At 39.3% G+C, this 27,055-nt stretch overlaps 1 protein-coding gene across 1 annotated transcript in view; it reads right to left on the bottom strand.

The window, feature by feature from the left end:
* LOC143038025 (neurofibromin-like) overlaps positions 1-27,055 on the bottom strand; it is a 421,021-nt gene that overhangs the window by 343,953 nt on the left and 50,013 nt on the right. Inside the window, exons 3-9 of the mRNA XM_076206875.1 lie at positions 20,633-20,798; positions 19,852-19,963; positions 18,123-18,232; positions 14,099-14,217; positions 11,267-11,398; positions 2,967-3,209; positions 1,800-1,990 (exon numbers count right to left, since the gene is read on the bottom strand). Coding sequence (XP_076062990.1) covers positions 1,800-1,990; positions 2,967-3,209; positions 11,267-11,398; positions 14,099-14,217; positions 18,123-18,232; positions 19,852-19,963; positions 20,633-20,798 — 1,073 coding nt within the window. The remainder of the gene's footprint in view (positions 1-1,799; positions 1,991-2,966; positions 3,210-11,266; positions 11,399-14,098; positions 14,218-18,122; positions 18,233-19,851; positions 19,964-20,632; positions 20,799-27,055) is intronic.

The following is a 27,055-nucleotide window of genomic DNA, read 5'->3' as shown; positions in this document are numbered from 1 at the left end:
CTTTGGAGACTTAAAAAGATGGTGTATGGTCTATGTGATGCAGCATGAGTGTAGTACTTATGTGTCAGAAGTCAGCTACTGTCTCTGTCAGCCAAGATGTGTCCACTTGATCCATCCTTGTTTTCTTGGTATTATGGTGGTGAACTTCATGGTATCATGTGTGTAAATGTGGATGATTTTCTCTGGATGGGCACTGGAGTGTTCTAGAAGGTTATTGATGTTCTTCAAGGAGAGTTCTGTATTGGGAGCACAGCATTATCTACCTTCAAGTATATAAGTTTGGAAGTGGGCACTACAGCTGAAGGTATAACAGTTGGCCAGTATAGCTATGCCAGTCTGCTCACACCACAGAGTTTGGGATGTCGCAGGTCAGCAGCTAAGCCCAGTGAGCTGTGGGACAATGAGAAGAAAGAATTCAGTGCTCTGACTGGTCAACTGAGGAACCTGACATTGCCTTTGATGTGTGTGAATTGAGCTGACATTGTAAAAATGTCACAGTGGCTGATGCTGAGACTCAATAAGATTATCAACTGAGTTGTGGATGATCATTTTTGCTTGATGTTTAGAAAGCTGTCAGTTGTAGACTGTATAATTGAGTGCTTCTCAGATGCTTACTTTGGGAACCTATCTGATGGTGGCTCCCAGGGAGGATTTGTGATTTTTCTCAAGGATGGAGATGCCAGATTTATTGGCAATTGAGGAAACTGTGCTGAATGGTGAAATCCACATTGTCTGCTGAGACCTTGGTGCTCGTTGAGTGTGCTGAAGCTGCTTCCTATCTAAGACGGATTATCAGGGACAATGTCAAATACCAGACCTTAGCTGTACACTGCTTGGTTGATAACAAAGAGTTTGGTGGAGGCCTTGAATTCTTCTCATAGAGTGGAGGATCGTCGTCTTTACATTGACATTGCACTGCTGAAGGGTATATTGTCACGTGGTGAGATTAACTCTGTTTCTTGCATCGGAACCTCAGAGCAACTTGCTGACCTTACTAAGAGAGGGGGGCCTCGTCCCAGTGTTTATGAGCAGTCCTGTCTGGTCAATAGATTCCTTGGCTTATAAATACTTTGAAAAGAGAGAGAGAGAGAACCAAGCATTGTTGGAGTGTTCATTGTTGTCAATTGGCTGAGGGCAGCCATATTGGATTTGTGTGGTTCAGTGAACAGACATCAGGTGGCAGTGTTGTTGAGCTACTATGTGGAGTGCTGGGTCCCCAGTAAAAAAGAAAGTGGTGTATCGAGCAAGTTTGGTCTATCAGTAAATGTGAATTAAAGTAAGATGACAAGCAGGGAAGGGAGAAGGCATGGCTTAAGTTTAAGAGGAGAATGGCTGTGTATGACAGTTTGACACTGCCCAAAGGGATTTCTTCCTGTCTTCTATATTTTCTTCACAAGTTGACATAGATGGAGGGCTGCCATGAATGAAGTGGCCCTGCTGTGGATATACTGTGTCTTGCTGCATTGTTTGACCTGAGCAGTGAGCAGGACATAGGGATGACCCTTCATCCAGATGGAGTTATGATGAGAGAGAAACAATAGGTAGTGGATGGGAGTGGAATGGGTGAGAATGGGTGCATGCCTTGGCTAGCTGCCTCCCTTGTAAGGGGGAAGAGGCTTTTGATATATAGATATTAATATACAAATCTAATAGTTTTCAATTTATCATTCATTTTGTTTGTATAGTGAACCATTTGAATATGGGGATCCCACTGTGTACAGACAATATCCTATGCAAATTCACATATACCACACATACATGAAGGCCACGTATACACCCAAACAATTTAAAATTCTTACCGGTAAAGAGAGCTGACGAGCACAAAATGGTAGGTTAAAGGTGAGCTAGGATTGAGGCATACTTTAAGAGCCTCATTATTGTGTGGGTTGATTCGAAAGAGAGACACAAAGCAGTCAATCATAAGGTCCACATCCTGACAGATATAGGACAGCCCCCGTGAGAAAGGTTTCACAATATTGAAAAGCAGCACCTGTAGGAGAATATATATTAGTGCCAATGCTCCTTTTCTTAAAAGAAATCATACTATCAATAAAGATACTTTCTTTTGATGCCTTCTACACTCTGATCCTCTTACTTGTAATTATAATGTATCCAGCACTCTAAGTTGAGAAAAATATTACTGAGTACATAGGTTTAGTAAATTATCTATTGTAGATACTTCCCCCCTCAAAACATGTAACTTTACATTTTTTCTAAGTGCTGTTTTCCATTTAATATTTGCAAGGTGCTGTTCCCAAGTTTTACATTCAAAACTAACCACAAAGTGACCTCCAATTACCAAAAGAAAGAGGATGGAGTTCTCTCAATAAATCTCATCATTCATATACAAGAAGTAAACCAAGATAATATTCTTTTACTTTCACTAAAACCATATCTTCATAACTAACCTGTAAAGCTACTAACATAATTCACTATTCTAATTATATGTGATTAGGTGTCTAAACTTCTATTGTTAATATCTTTTGATAACTGCCATCTATACTCTAATTAATATCCTTAACTTTTAATAACTCCCATGTATTTCTATGTTAACCCATAAAACTAGACATATCATTCCTGTCACTCTTATTACTGACTGGGACCAATAAAGGGCATATGCAGGTGATGATCCTGCAATATGGACAGCAAAGCTGCCCATTTCCAAAACATGTCAACCCTGACATTGGCCAGACTTGACCCAAGATCTCTGTCAATTTCAATTGTATTTCTAGCATTTTCATGCATTAAGAGCTGGCAACTGGTGACTGCTCCCTTCCCCTTATCCCTTTCAGTTGGCAACAGGAATAGTCCCACACTGATACAACACATACAAGTCCAAAGTCTCTTTCCAGAGTGATCTATGGGAGGGCCCAAGGACAATTGACAACCACTGTGGGGCTACAGGTTTTCTACTTCATGAAACTTGAGACAATTAATTAATGAATTAATTACTACTATCATCACACCTTGAGGTCATTGATGATGCTCTGCACAAGGGCAAACACAACATTATTGGAATCATTTATATTAATGTATGTAGCTATCTTGCACAACTTGACACAGGTGACTGCTGCCGTCTCTGTTAGATTTCTTCCCAGAGTATGTGGAATGAGAGCCTTCTTCAAAAGATCTATGAACTGCTTCTTCTTGAAATGCCGCTGAGAGCATGGTGCCCCAGCATCTGCATTTACTATCTCTTCTAGCACTTTCTGTTGGTACAAAAGAATTAATATAATATATATTACTTAACAAAGGAAATCAACCTTATAAAAAAATTACTATATTTCTATGTATTATGCATACATACCAAAGGCTTTTTTTCCCCTAACACAGAAGGTAGCTAAAGACAAGCCATAGAAACCACTCCCACCCATTCCAATCCCTTCATACTCCACTCTCCTCTTCCCTCCCTATTATCTTAGCACCTCCTGGATGATGGGTCATCCCTGCATCTCACCCACTGTCCTGGGTCAGAAGCAGTGTCACAAGACACAGCACATCCACAGTAAGGCTGCTTCACTGATTCGGCGACCCTCCCTCTCTGTCCCCTCATGCACAAAAGGAGAAGACTGGGAGAAATCCCTTTGGGCTGCATTAATTTTTTATACATACTCCCTCACCCCCCATACTCCACCCATTCCACCTCATGCATCACAGCATCATCCATACACAACCCTTCTCCATTTACCCCTATCTTCTGTCCTCTCCCATCCTTCCTCGAGAGACAATCCCCTCTTATCAATGCCCCTTTTACCCCACCCATCCCATCCAAAGACACTCCCAATACTCTTTCATCAACCCTATCTCCCAACTTCCTTCCCACCCGTTCTTCTCCTCACCTACTCATTTCTCACTCTATCTAGCCTAGTAACCCCTATCATACTTCTCAGGCATTTCATCTCAAACACATTCAAACTCCTTCTCTCTTCCTCTCTTATGTTCCATGTTTCTGCCCCATACGGTGCTGTCTGCACAATCACCCTATCATACAATCTCCTCTTAGCATCCATTCCCAAATGTCTATTTCTCATTACATTTTTTAATCCCCCAAGGCATTTACTCGCTTCTCTCAATCTACATTCTATCTCCACCCCCACTCCTCCCTTTTCTGCCACATTTGCATCCAAGTATCTAAAACTATCCAATTCCTCCAGTCTCCATTGATACTCACTTCCAGTCTGCTGCCACTCTCTCCCCTTGCACATCTCATCACCTTACTTTTACCCACATTTATCTTCAACTTCCTTCTTTTGCACACCTTTCCAAACTGTCACTAACTTCCTCAATCCCTCATCTGATCCTGCTACAAGCGCAGTGTTGTCAGCAAACAACAACTGACTTATCTCCTGCTTTTCTCCATTTTCTTTATCCATCTCCAATCCCTGATCCTTGTATTTACCTCTCTCACCACCCCATCCATGTATAAATTGAACAGCCAGGGCAACATAACACATCCCTGACAAAGTAGCACCTTTACCTCAAACCACCCACTCTCTCCACTTCTAATCCTAACACAAGCTCTACTACTCTCATAAAAACTATTGACTGCTCTTCACAGCTTTCCTCCTATCCCGTATATCTGCAATACCTCCCACAGTGCCTTACTGTCTACCCTGTCATAAGCCTTTTCCAAATACATAAAACCCAAAAAAACATCATTACCATTTCCTATAGCTTTCTTACATATCTGTCTTATCACAAAAACCTGATCTACACAACCTCTACCTGTCCTAAATCCACACTGTTCCTCACCATTTACTCCCTCTGTTCCTCTCCTAATCCTCTCAATCAAGACCCTCCCATAAGCCTTCCCAACTACACTTAACAAGCTGATCCTTCTGAAACTATTACACTTACACTTGTCCCCCTTTCCCTTGTAAAGTGGAACTATACAGGCACTCCTCCAGTCCTCCCACACTCTATCCTCTCTTAAACAAACATTAAATAACCTCACCAGCCAGTCCACCATAAATGTACCTCCTTTTTTCAGACATTCTGCATGGTATCCATCCAACCCAGGTGCCTTGCCTGCTCTCATCATCTTAATAGCTGCGTTCACTTAATCTTTCCTTATTTCTCATCCATTTTCCTCACTCATCACAGTCATTTTCTTAGTATTTTCCCACTGCAACTACCTTTCCCTCCCTGTCCTCCTTCACATTTAGCATCTCCCTAAAATACTCTGCCCACCGTCCTCTCACTGCCTTCTCTTCCATTATCATCTCTCCATCTGCACCTGTTACCTTTCTCTGCTTGATTCACTTCCTCTTCCTCTTTTCATTCCTTTCCAAAATATTTTTTTATTACTTTCAAAATGTTCTGTTATACTCTTACCCCATTTCACATCTGCTCTCCTCTTTGCCTCCTTTATCTTATGCTTTACTTCTCTTTACTTTGTACCTCTCATACAATTCCCTCATCCTAATTTGTAACCAATCTATGAAAGCCTGCTTCTCTTCTACACCCTTCTTCACTTCCTCATCCCACCACTCACTACCCTTCCTTCTATTTCCTCCCATCCTCCTTGTTCCACACACCATCTTTGCACATCTTATGACTCCCTCCTTGAACCATCCCCATTCCTCCTCCACTCCTAGTTCTACTTTATCCTTCATTCCCTCCCACTCCTCTCTCAGCTTCTTCTTATACTCCTTTTCTTTCTCATTTAAGCAGTTCACTTTAAGTACCTCCCTACCTTCTGCCCTTTTCCTCTTTCTCCACCTATTCTCCACTCTCATATTATCTTCCACCAAAAAATTATCAGATATTCCTTCACTCTCTCCCCTTAGAACATGTACATCCTTAACTCTTCTTAGTATACTCCTGGTTGCCACTATATAGTCCATTAACCCCTTCCATACAGTGCCGCCTACATAGGCGGCATGGGGAGCAGGTGGATACACGAGGCTGCCATATCGGCGTCTTGATTATATTTATTGTAGTTGTCCCTGCGTGACTGACATACTCTCTAAACTGGCTTCATCACATTTTCTATGGTTATCAAAATTCACGGGTGAAAGAGAGAACGATCGATATAAGCGGTGACTATTTTTTATGATGTGAGTATTATGACGCAACATCGTACGTCTGGCAGCTAATGCTGCCCGCGAGATTTTGGCCCGGAGTGAAGTGGTTAACGCTCATTCTGCCACCCTTCCTTCCACCACCTCTCCCATGTGTTCTTATGCATGACCTTCTTCCTAAACACTGTATTTGCTATCATTCACCCCTGTCTTCTGTCCTCTCCTGTCCTTCCTCAACAGACATTCCCCTCTTTCCCAAAGCCCCTTTTACCCCATCCATCCATCTCATCCTAGGTTGCCCCTCATGTTCACTCCTTCCACATCTGCTTTCCACACCTCTTTTACTAGTCTTTCTTCACTCATTCTTTCCATGTGTCCAAACCATTCCAATGCTCATTCATCAACCCTATCTCCCAACTCCCTTTCCACCCCTGTTCTCCTCTTCACCTCCTCATTTCTCACTCTATCTAGATGGAAAAATGTTACAAGTGGAGTTCCTCAGGGTTCTGTTCTTGGGCCACTTCTATTCATAGTATATATAAATGATATAGACCATGGACTAAAATCTACTGTTTCAAAATTTGCTGATGATACAAAACTGTGTGGAATGGCAAATGATCACTTAAACCAATTAGATATTCAAGAAGATTTAGATGAATTACAGCAATGGTCTGAAAAGTGGCTAATGAAATTTAACACAAGTAAATGCAAGGTAATGCACATAGGTAAAAATAACAGTAAGCACAATTACAAGTTATTTGGAAATTCATTAACAAAAGTGGATAGTGAAAAAGATCTCGGCGTAATTATCAGTAACGATCTCAAATCATCCAAGCAGTGTATTTCAGCCTCTGAGAAAGCAAATAAGATTCTAGGACTGACTGTGCGATCTGTTGATTTCAAAAGTCCATCACTCATTAACAAGCTATATAAATCATTAGTTCGTCTACATTTGGAATATGCTGTTTCCGTATGGTAACCGAATGTCATTAAAGACACTGACAGACTATAAAAAGTACAACGGCGAACCACAAAACTGATTCCAAATATCAAAAATAAATCATATGAAAATCGGCTAAAACATATGAATCTGTTTTCCCTAAAAAAGTGTAGACTCAGAGGTGACTTGTTACTGGTCTTTAAAATTCTAAAGGGAATTGACATCAAAAGTGACAAAATTTTCACATTGAATGAGAATCAGACAAGAAACAATGGTCTCAAACTGTCCGGAAATAGATTCAATTTGGAAGTAGGTAGAAACAACTTTGCCAACCGTGTAGTTAATGAATGGAATAAACTTCCTGCACAGGTAGTGCAATGTAGTTCAGTTCGAAGCTTTAAGAATCATTTAGATAAACACCTAAGCAAGATGCTGTAATGATTATAATTTATTTTATATTATTTGTTTTTGTTTTGTTATCATTTGTCTGTTTGATTTTCATTTATTATTAGTTATAAGTCAATTTATTATTATTTACTATTTACCTGTTTATCATTTAACTATACCTATGCATTTATTTATGTATTTTCTTTGTTATTTACATTATTATAGTTTTTATTTATTATTTTATTATTATTATGATTTTTTTTCACATCCGACCTAGATATGGACCAAAAGGTCTCCTGTCGGCATGCTCTGCCTTTGTAACCCTTGACATACTTCTCAGACACCTCATCTCAAACACATTCAATCTCCTTCATTCTTCCTCTCTTATGTTCTATGTTTCTGTCCCATACAGTGCTGTCTGCACAATCACCCCTTCATACAATCTCCTCTTGGAATCCATTCCCAAATATCTAGTTTTAATTACACTTTTTAACCCATAAAGGCATTTACTCACTTCTCTCAATCTACATTCTACCTCCACTCCTCCCTTTCCTGCGACATTCGCACCCTAGTATCTAAAAATACCCGCTTCCTCCAGTCTCTTTCCCTTAATACTCACTTTCAGTCTGCGGCCACTTTCTCTCCTTGTACATCTCATCATCTTTTACCCACATTTATCTTCAACTTCTTTCACACACTTTCCCAAACTCTGTCACTTCCTCAATCCCTCCTCTGATCCTGCTACAAGTGCAGTGTCATCCACAAACAACAGATTTTAGACCTAGACTTTCTACAATACAAAATAAATTTTGTAATACTGTACATCTAATCTTACTCGTACATGTACAGTCACTATCTGAGGTACGACCTAGATCGGTTCCGACCAATCAGTCATAAGTCAGATTGGTCGTAAGTCAGATCCCATTCAAAATGGCTGACACGAGGGGTATACTTTAGGATACATGATATCAATCTGTTGCATTTTTAAGTAACTTTTTCTATTGAATACTATTATATACAAGCTGTTTACTGTTTATTTATCAATTTTATGCCTTTTACTTTCCTTTTTGTCATTTTTCTTAGTTTTTCAATGTTTTAATACTGTACTGTATTTCAGTATATATACGTATGCAGGTACTGTATGTATATACTATACCTGTATACGCACACACACACACACATACGTATTAGATATAACCTTGCTTACCATTCTTAAGGTTTTTAAATTGTAGTTTCCTTTTAATATTTTTTTCTTAACTTATGGGATCCAATGTATTTAACATTTCGTCCAACAGGGGTTCTTCAGAAATAACATAGTGCACAAACATCTGACTCCTTATATCACCCGATCTTGAGGGGAGAAACGAATATAAAACTGGTGTAAACACAATTTGAGTAAATTGCTTGTTACTTTGTTATTGAAATTGCTAACGGTTTATTTATTGTAAAAAATCCATTGTTTTGATCAATATTATCAATGAGAGATATAAAAGCAGATTCAAAACATCTACGTTTCATAGTATGGTTTTCATATTTTATAATCTTAGAATTATTCCAGTCAGCATTGTGGCCTGTATCGTATCTATGTCTAACAATGGCATTATTCATATTGTAGGATGAGGTGGATGGATGGGGTGAAGGGGGCTTTGGGGAAGAGGGGAATGTCTATTGAGGAAGGACAGGAGAGGACAGAAGACAGGGGTGAATGGAGAATGGTTGTATATGGATGATGTTGTGATAGCATGAGGTGGAATGGGCGGGTGGATGGGGGATGAGGTAGTATGTGTGAGCAAAATTTGACGCAGCCCAAAGGGATTTCTCCCCGTCCTCTCATTTTATGCAATGGGGGTATGGAAAGGGGGGGGGGGGGGTCGCCGATTTAATGAAGCAGCCTTGCTGTGGATGTGCTGTGTCTTGTGACACTGCTTCTGACCCTGGGCAGTGGACAAGGTGCAGGGATGATCCGTCATTCAGGAGGTGCTAAGATGGGAGGGAGGGTGGAGGGGTGTGGAGTGTATTCAGGGAGGGGATGGGTGGGAGTGATTTTATACCTTTTTCTTTTTGGCTACCTCCCTTGTAAGGGGGAAAAAGCCTTGGTATATGTATGTATGTATGTATGTAAGTTTTCATATCATATTTATGTTCCGATATTCTTTTATCAACACCACGGAAACTTTCACCAATGTAGACCTTTCTACAACCTAAACATGGCACACAGTAAACATCTGCTTGACGAACATTTTCCCTACTTTTATTTAATTTTTTTTATAAGATTGTCAACTGTTACCGAGCTGGTGGTAATGTTGTGAAAATCAGCTCGGCAAGCTTCCGTGGTGTTGATAAAAGAATATCGGAACATAAATATGATATGAAAACTTACAATATGAATAATGCCATTGTTAGACATAGATACGATATAGGCCACATTGCTGACTGGAATAATTCTAAGATTATTAAATATAAAAACCATACTATGAAACGTAGATGTTTTGAATCTGTTTTTATATCTCTCATTGATAATGTAAATCAAAACAATGGATTTTTTTTTACAATAAATAAACCTTTAGCAATTTCAATAACAAAGTAACAAGCAATTTATGCAAATTGTGTTTACACCAGTTTCATGTTCGGTTCTTCCCTCAAGCTCGGGTTATATAAGGAGTCAGATGTTTGCCCACTATGTTATTTCTGAAGAACCCCTGCTGGGCGAAACGTTAAATACATTGGATCCCATACTCTGCGTTTGGCTTCTCTCCTACAGTTGTATACAGCATTGTTTTCAGTTGCTTAGTTGTTAATATGATATGGTAGGTTAAAGAAAGAAAATACTTATTATAGAGTATTCTTATTAGTAAAATCATAATAGACATCTGCTAGACGTGATTGTAAGTACAGACACTCTTCTACTTACGTTCATTCGTTTTACGTTTTTTCGATTTTACGTTTGAACTGACTAAAAAAAAAATTGTAAAAAAAAAAAAAAGTGAATTTTTTAGTTTAGCGCGCTCTCCGTAGTTCAAACGATATTTGCGCATGATGCTGCGTCCATTGTTTACATTGTACAAACGACAAACTGAACATGCCTTGCCTCATCCTCCTCCTACTCCTCCCCCTCCTCCTCCACCATCTCAATTTATGTTGCTTGAATTTAATTAATTTGAAATTAATGTTATTATTTTACAATGTTATGTGTATAATTAATGATTTAGGGGTGTTTTATAAGATACGGTAATAGAATTTATGGATGTATAGTACAGTAACAACTTACGTTCATTTTCAACTTACGTTCGGCCGTTCGGAACGTAACTAAAACGTAAGTTGAGGAGCGTCTGTATATAAATATCCTTCATCCTTAATTAATTTATCAAACTTTTCCACAAATGCCTTAGCTGCAGGCGCATCACTGTTAGCAGCCTCACCTTTCGACAACACGTGGTGAACCTGGTAACGCTCTCGAAAGCGATGAAACCACCCAGCACACGCTATTAATTCATGTGAAGCGTATTCTTCACCTGCACGTTCTTTCAACATGTGAAATTAATTTGTAGCCTTACTTAGCACTGCTTGCAACATCACTTTTACATTTCTTTTCCTATTATCTTCCAACCATGTGTATAGCAACTTTTCCATCTCTGCTATAATTGTCGTACGCGATGCCGGGCTGCCACAACTATCATACGTGCTGTGCTGCCAGACATATACAGTAAACTCATAATAGGCATCTGCTAGACGTGGTCGTAAGTACAGGTGGTCGTAACTCGCGTACGTCGTAACTTGGATAGTGACTGTATTTTTCTATAATTACTGGTGAAGAACAATATAATGCCATGGAACATGAGGGTTAAGAAATAAACACATATGGTATATAATGTACTTGATTGGCAAATAAAACAAATAGCCAAAAACAGCCACTTACCGGTGACAAAACCAAGAGCATAATCTGAACAGGCCAAACTGCTGCTTTCCGTTTGTTGTTCTCAGCAACACTGTCCAGCTGCTCAAACATGATTTCACAGCACTTAGCTAGTTCCTCATTTCGCCTCTTCTGCTTGGATTGTAGAAAAGGAAAAAAAAATAAATACTAACAATGATAAGGATAATGATGTCTTTTCACCCTTGTAAGAAATGACTGAGGCAAAGCATGTACAGGTAGTCATCGACTTACGACCGAGTTCGGTTCCGACAGACAGGTCGTAAGTCGATCTGGACGCAAGTCGGTCTATATATATATAGTATATATTACCCTTTATATATATATATACATATATATATTGTATATTATATTTAGCATACTGAAATAATCTTAGCATCTTTGAACTATGTTGTATAGTATTTTTAACTTTTAATAATTTCATCTGATTTTCTTTGGGAAACGTAGCCTAGGCCTAAGCATATTAAATAAAATCCTATCATCTTTGACCCATGATATTTAATACTGTATTTGTTAACCTTTGTATTATTTTACCATCAGACTTTCTTTAGGAAACGTATGCATACTGAATAAAATCTTATTATCTTTGAGCTACATTGTTTAATATTCATTAACTTTATCATTTTCTTTAGGAAACGTAGCCTAGGCCTACGCATACTGAATAAAGTCCTGTCATCTTTGACCTACAAATACTTTTTTGTTGGTTACATTAGCATCATTGTAAAGCAAAATTAGGGAAAAAAATTATTTCAAAACATTCATTTCGTTTACGTACTGAACCGAAAATATTGTTATCGACAACAGACTAGGCATAAACAAAGTTTACTGTTACATTTTTAGATTTTATTAATCGCAAAACATAAAAATACAAAATGCTGTACCGAACATTTTGTCATCGACAACAGACTAGGTATATATATATATATATACATATATATATATATATATATATATATAAATAGTTACATTTTATTAATTGCAAAACTTAAAAATACAAAATGTAAGGCAAAATTAGGATTTTTTATTTCAACAAAACACATTCTTTTCGTTTACGTACTTTACCGAACATATTGTTATCGACGACAAACTAGCCTAGGCATAAAAAGTTTGTTATATTTTATTAATTGCAAAACATATAAAAATACAAAATGCAATGCAAAATTAGGAAGCATTTTACTTCAAACAAACAAAATGAAAGAATATTTAGCTGGCTGGGATGCTGACGCTGCCGGTAGCCTGCCAAAACTATCGTACTCGCGTCTCGCAGCGTGCGGAGTTATGTACTGCACTGCCAGGCATAACATTGCAATTCTATTACTCTATTAAATGTTAGATATTATTGCACCATCTTGTGGTCGTAAAGTCGATCAGTCGTAAGTCGACGACTACCTGTATTCCCTCTTCATGAAAGGAAAACACTAAAGGAATCTCCAATCCCTTGACATGCCACATGTGGCAAAATATTTTAAAAAGAATAGCTGGAAGAAGAAGAAGATTAAGAAGTAGTAGTAGTATTATGCGGTGTTATGTGTCTTCTGTGTGGTGGTTACATCTACGGCAGTTTGAATCTGTGGCAAGACCTATTCTGTGTTGGTACTGTTTTAATGCTTGATAGTGTCCTGAGCACAAGCATGCCAGTGTGGTTCTTGTCAGGTGTGGGAGAGTTTTCTCTATGAAGCTTATGTCTAAAGTTGTTGGAGTACTGAGATTGGCAGTTTTTCTTGAAGGGTTTGTTTAGTATTCTGAGTGTGCATGCATTTCTGTATGAATGTTTTGTGTGATATAGATGGTAGTTTGCTATTCTTTCCTCCTTAACTTCAGTGTAAACCATGTCAATAACAATGATTCTTAATCCTATCTGCACCTCAGTGGAAAATGTGGAAAGAAGATGCATGAAGGCAATACATGAAATCACAAAATATGTGCAAGTAAATCTTATGCAAATGATACTAACATATTTTTATAATATACTAAGGTGGTTTGGACACATGAAAAGAATAAGCAAGAAATACTGACAAAACACATGTAAAGCAGAAGCTACAGGAGTGATACTTGAGAGCATAACCAATAGTAAAGTGGAGGGATGCAGCAAAGGGGATCTTGAATGTAAGAAATGTCTGTGGAGCCAAGAAAAGAGTGCAAAAGACAAGAGAGAACGGAGGAATACTGTCAATAGATGAAAGGGTGATGAGGCCGAAAGTGACATTCCCATCCATTTTGTTAAGTATTTTGAACTGTTGAGGAGAGGGAGGAATCACCACATAATGAAGCTATGGCGTTAAAACAGCTCCAGCTGTTGGAACCTGCTATGGAATCACTGTGCCTTACAGCATTTCCTTCAACTCAAGCTGTGTGGTGGGGAATAGGAATGACCCTCCATCCATGAATTACTAAGATAGGAGGGGCATTAACTGGATATGTATGCCATCTCTCTTACATGGGGAAAAGGGCATTTGGTACTGGAATATGAAATATATGCTCTATATAGTTGAGCTAGTCAATAAACCTACCAATAAATAAACCTATCTATATACCAAGGGCTTCCTCCCCTTTATAAGGGAGGTAGTCAGTCATAGCATGCACCCATTTCTATCCACCACCTTTGTTTCCCTCTCATCTTAGCACTTTGTGGATGATATGTCATCCCTGTTTACTGTCCACTGCCTGGGTCAGAAGCAATGCACCAAGACAGAGTACATCCACAGCAGGGCAACTTGATTTAAACAGAGACCCTCTCTCCTTGTCCCCTCAATATATGGTTGACACATGATCACAAATTCTATTTCAAAATCAAGTTACCATGTCTTTAATTCTTACCTGCAAATCAGCAAATTCATTTGGATAGGTATCCATCCAGTTCCATATGGCTCGTTCTATGGAATTCATTAATGTCATCTGGGCATTTTTCCGTAATAAACGAAATTTCTGTATTGTTTCTGTAAAATATGAAAGATCATTGCTACAGCAAAAAAGTTTACAGCATGTTAAGAAATTCAACATATATTAAAAAAAATTCATACATATACCAAAGGCTCCTTTCCCCCTTACACGGGAAATAGGAAGGAGGGAAGGAGGGAAGGAGGGAGGGAGGGAAGGAGGGAGGGAAGGAGGGAGGGAGGGAGGGAGGGAGGGAGGGAGGGAGGGAAAGAGAGAGAGAGAGAGAGAGAGAAAAGGGGGGGGGGGGCATAGAAATCACTCCCACCCATTCCCTCCCTAACATACCCCACTCCCCTCTACCCTCTTCCCTCCCTCTTGGCACCTGGATGACTGGTCATCCCTGCATCTTGTCCACTCCACTTGGTCAGAAGCAGTGTTGCAAGACACAGCACATTCATAGCGACCCCCCTCTCCATCCCCTCATGCAGAAAAGGAGAAGATAGGGAGAAATCCCTCTGGGCTGCATCAATTTATTTCTCATACATACTCCCCCACCCCCACCCCCCACCAACTCCCCCTCATGCATCACAGCATCATCCATACACAACTCTTCTCCATTCACTTCTACCTTCTGTCCTCTCCTATCCTTCCTCAATAGACATTCCCCTCCTTCCCAATGCCCCTTTTACCCCATCCATCCATCTCATCCTAGATTGCCCCTCATGTTCACTCCTTCCACATCTGCATTCCACACTTCTTTCACTAATCTTTCTTCACTCAGTCTTTCCATGTGTCCAAACCATCCCAATACTCTTTCATCAACCCTATCTCCCAACTCCCTTTCCACCCCTGTTCTCTTCCTCACCTCATTTCTCACTCTATCCAGCCTAGTAACCCCCTATCATACTTCTCAAGCATTTCATCTCAAACACATCTACGCCGACCACAGAACTGTCAACACCTTCATCGCTGGGTCCCAAAGAAGAGAATAAACAACGAAAAAGGAAACCTGGTTTGTATTGTAGGGGAGGGGAGAAATCGTGGGTGTCCTAAATGATATCTCTGCAGTGCTAGTTAAATGTATTAAGACGCAATTAGCAAAAAATGAAGAAAAATAATGAAAAGTCTGACTCGAACGACAACTGCAAATCAGAGCCATCTAGTGACACCATGCCGAACCCTAATGTAAACAAACTTTATGAGCTCCAGCAGCCATGCAGGAATATCACAAGGATGCTTTTTCTGGATTCAATAAGTACAAAAGATGGAGTTTAAGTCGAATCTTAGAGATAGAGAGGGAAATGAGCAAAAATAGGATACGGTGGGAGAATGAAATTATGGACTTAACCCCTTCCATATGGTGCCGCATACGTAGGCGGCATGAGGAGCAAGTGGATACGCGAGGCTGCCATATCAGCGTCTTGATTATATTTATTGTAGTTGCCCCTGCGTAATGACATACTCTCTAAACTGTCTTCATCACATTTTCTATGGTTATCAAAATTCACGGGTGAAAGAGAGAACGATCGATATAAGCGGTGACTATATTTTATGATGTGAGTATTATTACAACACATCGTACGTCTGGCAGCTAATGCTGCCCGCGAGATTTTGGCCCATACTGAAGAGGTTAAGGAATGAAATCATTGGATTAGCACAAGCATTGAAATTTCCGACCCAAGGAAAACTAGGATCTAAGAAACGAGATTAAGGAAATGAAAAATGATATGAGAGAGCAGAGGAGTGATAATAAAAAGAAGAGAATTAATGATACTACTAATAGTGAAAACTTAAAAAAAGAGGTAAACAACAAAACACAAGAAATGACTGAAAAAATCAAAGAGAACTTAGGAGAGGAAAGTATCCAAAAGATTACATGAAATAACAGTGGACTCAACAGTACTATCACAACAAACCACCACACTTAAACTGGTGGTGGGAAACAACCATGATGGCACCAAGCAGTCATACTGAGAACTATGATGCCTTTTTTTTAAGGTGCTCTGGATTTTTTATGACATAATTGTAGCCAAGTTACGGTGTTGCCAGATCTTAGATTGCCGAGTTTGGGTGCTTTGACCTGCACTATATTCACATGTCCCCTTTTCTCTTTTTCTACAGAGGCACTCCAGTCCTCTGACACTCGACCCTTCCTTAGACATGCACTATATTCACATGTCCTCTTTTCTCTTTTTCTACAGAGGCACTCCAGTCCTCTGACACTCGACCCTTCCTTAGACACGCATTAAATCTCACTAGCCAGGCCACAATTACTGTACCTTACTTTTTCAGACACTCAGCATGACACCCATCTAACCCAAGAACCTTAACTACTCTCATAATTTTAATAATTACTTGCGCCTCATCTTTTCCTATTTCTCCTCCATTTTCCACACCCATCACTGTCATTTTCTTAGTGCCTCCCACTGCTACTACTACTCCACATTTAACAACTCCCTAAAACACTCTGCCCATCTTCCCCTTACTGCCTCCTCTTCCATTATCACCTCTTCGTCTGCACCTTTTACCTTTTCTTCTCTACTTGATTTACCTCCCCTTCCTTTCTTAATTTCCTTACAGATATTTTTATTACTTTTAATTTTCTGTCATGCTCCTCCATTTTACATCCACTCTCCTTTTTGCCTCCTTTATCTTATGTTTTACTTTTTTTTTATTTTTTTTTTTATATTGTACCTCACATATGTTTCTCTCGTCCTACTTTGCAACTAGATCATGAATGCTTACTTCTTCTCTTCCACATCTTTATTTCATCATTCCATCACTCACTACCCTTCTATTCCCTCCCATCCTCCTTGTTCCACACACTATCTTTGCACACCTTGTTACTCCCTCCTTGAAACACCCCCATTCCTCCTCCACTCCTACCTCTACTCTATCCTTCACCACCTCCCACACTTCTCTCAGCTTCTTCTTGTACTCCTGCTCCTTTTCCTTCTCATTTAAACAGTTTACTCTAAGCACCTCCTTACCTTCTGTCCTTTTCCTCTTTCTCCATCTATCCTCCACTCTCAACTTACCTTCCACCAAAAAATTATCTGATATTCCCCCACTCTCTCCCCTAAGAACATGGACATCCAAAACTCTTCCTACTCTTCTCCTGGATACCACTACATAGTCCATTAAAGCCTTATCAACCACCCTTCCATCCACCACCCTCTCCTATATGTGCTCATATTTGACTTTTCCTAAATACTGTGTTAGCTATTATAAACTCTCTATACACATCTCCACTACCAACTCTCCATTACAATTTTTACCTGGCACTCCACACTTCCCTACCATTCAGTCTATTGGTTCATCCCCTACCCTAACACTGAGATCTCCCAATACCACTACATTGATATTTCTCCCAAAACTCTCTATGAACTCATTTAAATCTATCCAAAATCTTCCCTTTCCTCTACACTCTTCTCACTACCAGCCCACATGCACTTACAGACTCACATCTCCCTTTGTAGTTTCACCTTCATCTGCATTAACCCCTTCAATACAAGTCCAATTCTTGCAGGCAACATCAGCTGCCTGATGTACATTGATTTGATGATGTATCACAATACTCGCCATACAGTATAAAGTTACAGCTGTAGTACTTGTCCTCTTTCACTCTGAATATTAATAACAGAAAATATGATCAAGCCAGCTCACAGAATATGGGGTCACTCAGCTATAATCACAAAATAATAATCAAGACACCAACTCTGGCATCCTCATATACACTTGTGCCTCATGACGCCTAATCATCATATGAAAGGGGACTTTGAAGAACCCTCCTTCCACCCCATTCCACCACACACATTATTAAGGACAAGTAGTAAAAAGGTTTCTGAGTGAATGCAGTATTGATGGTATGAGCTGTGAGTGTGTAGACAGTAACAGACTCCAAATTTGTGTGCAATAATGAAGAGAATTGATACCAATATAATTATTACTGCTACCAGCCTACCATTGAGTAGCTTGATGAGTCTGACTACATCCACATTAATGTGCTGTATCAATTCAATGTCGCTATAGTCAGTGTTTTCTTCTGTACTGCTTGTACTAAGCTCCTGTAATCTGAAATACAAATATACATTAGCTCTCAAATGGCAATAAATTACCTATATATGCCCAACAAATTATTTTCAAAAGTAACTATCTATATATCAAGGGCTTTTCCCCCCTTGTAAATGTTGTAGTTTGTGATACTTTTTAGATTTTTTTTCAGCAAAAAGTAACTAATCTAAATAATATCATAAAACTCCAGCAGCTATAATATATCCATACTCTGCCAATGTACTGTATATATTCGCATATAGGTCGCACTGCTAGTTTGTGGTTGTCAAAGTGGTTATTTGCGGTTGACCCGCGGATAGGTCGCACTATAATCTGGCGATTTACAAGATCCATTCAAACATGAAAATGATCAGATATTTACTTTTATTTCAAAACTTTACTCAAAATTTTAATATCAGAACACGTGTAGATTGTCCGTCTGTCACGCGTGCACATAATGCAAACTTACATAAACGACAGTCGAGTTTCTAAAACTATAATCGTACCAAATGCACTTGCATAAAAAGCCTTAGGTCAACTTGACAAAAAAAATCAATTCACAATAAGGCCATTATTTCTAAGGTCTACAATCCAATCAAACAATTCTTTTTCAAGACTGGTATGAAGATACTGAAAACCTTGCTGCTCTCTTGGATTTCGGCTTTCTTTAAGCTGATCTTTCTGCTTTCTCCATCCCCTCAGTACCTTTTCTGAAGCCCCAAACTCCCTTTCTGCAAATCTATTTCCATGTTCTTCTGCGTAATCCACCACTTTCTGCTTAAAACCTACTTCATAGCTCTTTCTCTTACCAGTACCTATGATTAGGGTTTGCATTTTTAGGCCTAAAACTCCGTGCGATCTACCGTAGATCTAACAGTACAGTAGTCATAATGGAAGTTTACAAAAATCATAATTCCTTATTACGAAAATCATAAGTTTATTTATGTTATGGGATGTTATGTAACGCCACAAAAACATAATTTGCGCACATATCATAGAAACACAGCCATGAGTGAAACAGGTGATGTATGGTACCATACGGTAAACAAAGGGTCAAGGTCGCATTGCTTATAAACACTATAAAACATATGAAAGAGTTGGAAAAGAGAATATTTTACGATTTTATTGTAATTGATATATGATTTTCTAGCAGCAATAGTTCAGTTTAAAGCAGGAAGTCAGTAGGAACCTTTGATATATATATTTTATGCATACAAAAGGCTTGAAAAAATGAAAAACTTTCCTATGCATAGTGTGCAAACACCACTGAAATTCCGTGTCATTGTCACATTGAAATCACCAATTGTTGCTACTTCGGTGACAGTAGTGCTGTCCCTCATTAATGTCGAGTGGAAAAAGTTTAAAAAAAGTGTGACCTATATGCGAGTATATACGGTAGTCATATTTCTAGTTTTCAATTCTGCAGTACTATGTATCATGGCTTACAAGAGCAGACTTGACATATTCAATCATAATTCCATTGAAAAATATTATGTCAATTCATAAGTAACAACAAATAGCCCCAGATTTCAAAAACATTGGGAAAAAAATCTTTACTGTGTATGAATATAAATAAACAGTGATTATCATTAGACAATAATAATTCAACTAATACATTGAATTTCCTTCTTCTCCAGTACCTGGCTGATATTCTATTGAAGACGGCATTAAAGTTGTTAAGACTGAGAGCGAAGAGGACCTTGGAGGCCAAATTCTTCAGTTGTATCACCATTGGGTTCTCATTGGGAAGATCTGAGGATGTTTAGGTTGTTACACTACACAATGTCTGGTATCATATAGGATGTGAAACTTACATTCTAAAAATGTTTTGAGAAATTCTAAAAGCAATGACACTGGCTATTACTCAAATTTTTAATTATAAGTATCAGTCTTTCCTTAAGTCACAAGGCCTCTAAAGATTACAAGCAAACTAATTCCACTGGTTTGCTTTTACATCCAATGAAAGGTAATTTTGTTGTTACAGTTTAGAATACATTAAATCAATGTACAATATATATATATATATATATATATATATATATATATATATATATATATATATATATATATATATATATATATATATATATATATATATATATAACAACTAACACCACAGTCACAAAAAAGAAAGTTGAATAAGCAAGTCTATATATTTTGACTGCTAACTGCAATCCTTTACTGAAGAGGATTGCAGTTAGCAGTCGAAATATACACTCTCTTATTCAACTCTTCTTTTTTCCAACTGTGGTGTTAGTTGTTATTTACAAACGTGTTACTACATTTCTCACCAGTGATATATATATAAAAGTCAAATAACAAAGATAGTAGCAAAGTGATATATATTACCTTGATATATCTAGCAAAAGTACCAGGTCCTTCAAATGCACATGCAAAAGATGGGTAACTTATAATCCTTACCTATAAATTGGCAAATCTCCCTCAAAAGGAGCTTCACATTCATGGCATCATCAAATCTACCGGTAGTTGTGTCCTTGGGCTGTGAGGAGAGGCACTTTTCAAGGGTATCCAGGACAATTAGCAATGACTCGTAGAAATTTTTTTCAAAATCAGGCCCATGTGGTCGCTGAAAAAAGAAAATAAATTTTTATCATATAAAGTATTGAATCTTGTTAGCAAAAGAACATTTATAAAGCTACCAAAATGCATACTGGCAAAAGTTCAGAAGACAGAGAAAAAGTTGGAAACCTTTAAAACAGACCTGTACATATCCCTATATAGAGCAGGGCATGCAATAGTAACTACCATCCAGAAGGCAAGAAACATTTCCAGAGACTGGAAGATAAATTTCAACCCCAATGAGAACGCCAAAAAAAAAGGAATAGATTTAAAAGGAAATACAACCTAACAGAACAAGAAAAAGAATGACTACACCAATTAAACAAAAACATCACAAAATTATGTCAGAAAACAGCATACATACACATACCAAAGGCTTTTTCCCCCTTACATGGGGGGTAACCAAAAAGAAAAAGGCATAGAAATCACTCCCACCCATTTCATTTCCCATATATTCCACTCCCCTCCACCCTCCTCCCTCCCTCCCATCTCGGCACCTCCTGGATGACGGGTCATCACTGCATCCTGTCCACTGCCCTGTGTCAGAAGCAGTGTTGCAAGACATAGCAGATCCACAGCAAGGCCACTTCATAAATTTGGTGACCCCCCCTCTCCATCCCCTCATGCAGGAAAGGAGAAGATGGGGAGAAATTCCTTCAGGCTGCGTCAATTTTTTTTCTCATACATACTTCTTCACCCCCCATCCCCCACCCACTCCCCCTCATGCATCACAGCCTCATCTATTTACAACCCTTCTCCATTCACCCCTAGCTTCTGTCCTCTCCTGTCCTTCCTCTACAGACATTCCTCTCTTTTGTAAAGCCCCTTTCACCCCATCCTAGGACGCCCCCTCATATTCACTCCTTCCACCTCCACCTTCCACACTTCTTTTACTAATCTTTCTTCACTCATTCTTTCCATGTGTCCAAACCATCCTAATACTCTTTCATCAACCCTATCTCCCAGCTCCTTTTTCACCCCTGTTCTCCTCCTCATCTCCTCATTTCTCACTCTATCTAGCCTAGTAACCCCTATCATACTTCTCAGACATTTCATCTCAAACACATTCAAACTCCTTCTCTCTTCCTCTCTCATGTTCCATGTTTCTGCCCCGTACATTGCTGTTGGCACAATCACTCCTTCATATAACCTCCTCTTAGCATCCATTCCCAGATGTCTATTTCTCATTACACTTTTTAATCCACCAAGGCATTTACTTGCTTCTCTCAATCTACATTCTACCTCTGCCCCCACTCCTCCCTTTCCTGTCACATTTGCACCCAAGTATCTTAAACTATCCACTTCCTCCCTTAATGCTCTCTCTCCCCTTGTACATCTCATCACCTTACTTTTGCCCACATTTATCTTCTGCTTCCTTCTTTCACACACACTCTCAAACTCTGTCACTAACTTCCTCAATCCCTCCTCTGGTCCTGCTACAAGCGCAGTGTCGTCGGCAAACAACAACTGGCTCACCTCCCACTTTTCTCCATTTTCTTTAATCATCTCCAACCCCTGACCCACTACCCTTGCATTCACCTCTCGCACCACCCCATCCACTGGGAAAAACTAACAAAATATAGAAAAACTGATAATGGCCAGGGTAGTGGGCAGAACAGAATGATCCTTCATCCACAAGGGTCTGAGGTGGTGGGGAAGCAAGGGTAGTGGATGAGAGTGGAATGGATGGGAGTGGACCCGAGTTTTTTTACTTGGTTACCTCCCGCATATGGGAGAAAAAGCCCTTGGTATATAGACAGATAATAGCATAACATTGAAAGCTTAAAAAAAAAAAAAAAAAAAAAAAAAAAAAAAGAATAATAATAATAAAAATTAAGTCCCCTAACCCTACCCATGAAGAAGTTGGAGCAAATCAGGGGAAAATACCATCACCAAAACAATAATGCAACATCATCAATAAGCAGTTCTCCAAAACTAGCTTCAAGCTCACAACTTAAAAAAGGAAAATAATAAAAGAAATAGATAAAATCAAACCAGACACTGAAGGCCCACTCTTTGACCAGCACAAATGTAGAATTGGCCATAAAATTGAGGAACTCCCATACATAATATCCAAACAAAATCTCAAACATCCACATCAGGGCCAATCAATCAATCAATTCATTGTCCCTGGTATTTCTCACAAAAGACCTGCAGCCTTCAGGTAACCATCAACAGCCTCTGGATGGGACCACAAGTAACTCAGGGAAGATGTACTATGTTGTTGTCTAGGGACTGTTAATGTGGGATATTTCAGTATGAAGGATGCATCACTACTTGCAATGAAGGTCAAGGTAATGGCAGTTTGAACTCTGCCACCTGGAAGTTGGATCAAGGGCATGGTTAATTATATTCCACACTACAAAGTGCTGTAAGGGTCACTGTCCTAGCCTCCTGATAGGGGGAGTTTGTGATGTTAAACTGAATCATCACTTTAGTATATAGTGTTCTGAGTCTTCTGTGTGGTGGTTGTATAAGGGGCAGTTTGAATTTTGGTCAGGCCTATTCTGTGTTAGTACTGTTTCAATGCTGGAAAGTGGTCTGAGTAGAGGCATTCCAGTGTGGTTTTTATCAGATGCAGGACTTTTTCCCGGTGGGGTTTATAACTGGGGATTGTTGAGTTTGGTGGTTTGTCTTGATGGCCTTGTTTAGTGATCCAAGTATGTATATATTTACCAAGTTGTATTATATGGGAGGGGAGCTGTGCTTGTGGTGACCTGTCTTTGTATCTTTCAGCATCAAGTTTTTTCTTAAAATCTTGAATAGTGTTTGCATAAACTGTTTCTTTATCTAAATTATTCCTGGTATCCAGTACTCTAAGTGGGAGGCTTTTTTTTCAAATCTCTTCTATAGTTATCCTTTTTGAGTTTCTTTTCGTGTCCTCTTGTTTTTCCATTGTCCCATTTTAGTAAATCATTCCTATCTAGGATTTCCATTCCTTTCATGATTCTATAGTCAGCAGATCTCCTCTTTCTCTTCTTTGTTCCAGAGTTGGTAATTCCAATTTGGACAGTCTTTGTTCATATGTTAATTTGGAGAGAGTTGGTGCCAACTTTGTTGTTGCTCTTTGTATTCTTTCTAATTTCTTTATATTCTTTTTAGTACTGGGTGTCCATAGTGTTGCTGCGTACTCCAATTTTGGTCTTATTAGTGAGTCATATGAGAGGTACAAAGAAAAGAAAAGAGAAGTAAAGCAAAAGGTAAAGGAGGCAAAGAGGGGAGCAGATGTGAAATGGGGTAAGAGTATGACAGAAAATTTTGAAAGTAATAAAAAGATGTTTTGGAAAGAAATTAAGAGAGGAAGAGGAGGCGAATCAAGTAGAGATGAAAAAGTAAAAGGTGCAGATGGAGAGATGATAATGGAAGAGAAGGCAGTTAGGGGAAGATGGGTAGAATATTTTAGGGAGTTGCTAAATGTGAAGGAGGATAGGGAGGGAAAGATAGTTGCAGTGGGAAATGCTAAGAAAATGACCATGATGAGTGAGGAAAATGGAGGAGAAATAAGGAAGGATGAAGTGAAGGCAGTTGTTAAGATGATGAAAGCAGGTAAGGCACCTGGTCTGGATGGATGCCATGCAGAATGTCTAAGAAAAGGAGGTACAGTTATGGTGGACTGGCTGGTGAGGTTATTTAATGTTTGCTGGAGAGAGGGTAGAGTGCCGGAGGACTGGAGGAGTGCCTGTATAGTTCCACTTTACAAAGGAAAAGGGGACAAGTGTGAATGTAGTAGTTTCAGAGGGATTAGCTTGTTAAGTGTAGTTGAGAAGGCTTATGGGAGGATCTTGATTGAGAAGATTAGGAGAGGAACAGGAGGAGTAATTGGTGAGGAACAGTGTGGATTTAGGACAGGTAGAGGTTGCGTAGATCAGATTTTTGTGGTACAACAGATATATGAGAGAGCTACAGGAAAGGGGAAGGATGTTTTTTGGGCATTTATGGATCTGGAAAAGGCTTACGACAGGGTAGACAGACATTGTGGGAGGTTTTGCGGATATACAGGATAGGAGGAAAGCTTCTAGGAGCTGTCAAGAGTTTTTATGAGAGTAGTAGAGCTTGTGTCAGGATTAGAAATGGAGAGAGTGAGTGGTTTGAGGTAAAGGTGGGACTTCGTCAAGGATGTATTATGTCGCCCTGGCTGTTCAACTTGTACATGGATGGGGTAGTGCGAGAGGTAAATGCAAGGGTATGGGTCAGCGATTGGAGATGGTTAAAGAAAATTGAGAAAAGTGGGAGGTGATCCAGCTGTTGTTTGCGGACGACACTGCGCTTGTGGCAGGATTGGAGGAGGGATTGAGGAAGTTGGTGACAGAGTTCGAGAGAGTGTGTGATAGAAGAAAGCTAAAGATAAATGTGGGTAAAAGTAAGGTGATGAGATGTACAAGGAGTGAAAGTGGCAGTAGACTGGAAGTGAGCATTATGGGAGAGCGACTGGAGGAAGTGGATAGTTTTAGATACTAGGGTGCAAATGTGGCAGGAAAAGGTGGAGTGAAGGTGAAGGTAGAATGTAGATTGAGAGAAGCGAGTAAATGCCTTGGTGGTTTAAAAAAGTGTAATGAGGAATAGACATTTGGGAATGGATGCTAAGAGAAGACTGTATGAAGGAGTGATTGTGCCAACAGCACTGTATGGGGCAGAAACATGGAACATAAGAGAGGAAGAGAGAAGGAGTTTGAATGTGTTTGAGATGAGGTGTCTGAGAAGTACGATGGGGGTTACTAGTCTGGATGGAGTGAGAAATGAGGAGGTGAGGAGGAGAACAGGGGTGGAAAGGGGGTTGGGAGATAGGGTCGATGAAAGAGTATTAGGATGGTTTGGACACATGGAAAGAATGAGTGAAGAAAGACTAGTAAAAGAGGTATGGAAGGCAGATGTGGAGGGAGTGAACATGAGGGGACATCCTAGGATGAGGTGGATGGATGGGGTGAAGAGGGCTTTGGGGAGGAGGGGAATGTCTGTTGAGGAAGGACGGGAGAGGACAGAAGACAGGGGTGAATGGAGAATGGTTGTATATGGATGATGTTGTGATGCATGAGATGGAATGGGCGGGGGGATGGGGAGTGAGCAAATTTTGACGCAGCCCAAAGGGATTTCTCCCCATCTTCTCCTTTATGTATGGGGGGACGGAGAGGGGGGGGGGTCGCCGATTTAATGAAGCGGCCTTGCTGTGGATGTGCTGTGTCTTGCGACACTGCTTCTGACCCAGGGCAGTGGACAAGGTGCAGGGATGACCCGTCATCCAGGAGGTGCTAAGATAAGAGGGAGGGTGGAGGGGTGTGGAGTGTATTCAGGGATGGAATGGGTGGGAATTATTTTATGCCTTTTCCTTTTTGGCTACCTCCCTTGTAAGGGGGAAAAAGCCTTGGTATATGTATGTAGTGTAACTAATATTTTTTTAATCATTTCCTCATCCAAGTGGTCAAATGACACTTTCATTGACCTTAATAGGTTGAAGGTTTGTCTGACTATTTTATTAATATGTTTGTCCAGTGTCAAGTCTTTGTTGATTATTACTTCAAGGTCTCTTTTCGAGTTCACTTTTTTTACCTCTTCTTCACCAATTTTATAATTTCTAGATATTCTATTTTTACTTTTTCCAAACTCCCTTATATCTACACTTCTTGATATTTTAGTTCATTTCCCACTTTTGAGTCCATTTCCAGATTTTGTCTAGGTCTACCAGTAATGAATCACAATCCTCTGTTCTTACTTTCTTTAGTATTTTTGAGTTATCTGAGAAGATATCCATATAATACTCTACTCCTTCATCCATGTCATTTATATATATGGCAAATATGACTGGAGCCAGTACTGAACCTTGTGGAGCACCACTTATCATTTCTTCCCAATTCGAGTATTTGTCTCTAATTACTACCCTCATTTTTCTCCCAGTCAGGAAGTCTTCCAACCATTCCAATAATTTTCCTCTGATGCCACCTATTGATTCTATTTTTCTTATTAGTTTCTTGTGTGGTACCTTATCAAATGCTTTTTGTAGGTCTAGAAAGGCACAGTCTGCCCATCCATCCCTTTCTTGTATTATTTCTATTAGTCTCGAATAGAAGCAGATCAGGTTTGTTGTACATGATCTTCCTTGTCTAAATCTAAATTGATTTGGATTCAGTATAGTTTTTTCTTCCAGATGTTTAACCCATCTACTTTTGATAACTTTTTCACATATTTTTGCTACTGTGCTTGTTAGGGAGACTGGTCTGTAGTTGGTTGGATCTTCCTTGTTTCCTCCTTTATATATTGGTACAATATTTG

The sequence above is a fragment of the Oratosquilla oratoria genome, chromosome 23 (assembly GCF_046742065.1).
Source record: "Oratosquilla oratoria isolate Oo_2021 chromosome 23, ASM4674206v1, whole genome shotgun sequence".
Classification (NCBI taxonomy): domain Eukaryota; kingdom Metazoa; phylum Arthropoda; class Malacostraca; order Stomatopoda; family Squillidae; genus Oratosquilla; species Oratosquilla oratoria.
Note: the sequence above shows the minus strand (reverse complement) of the source record. Positions and strands in the feature narration are given on the sequence as shown.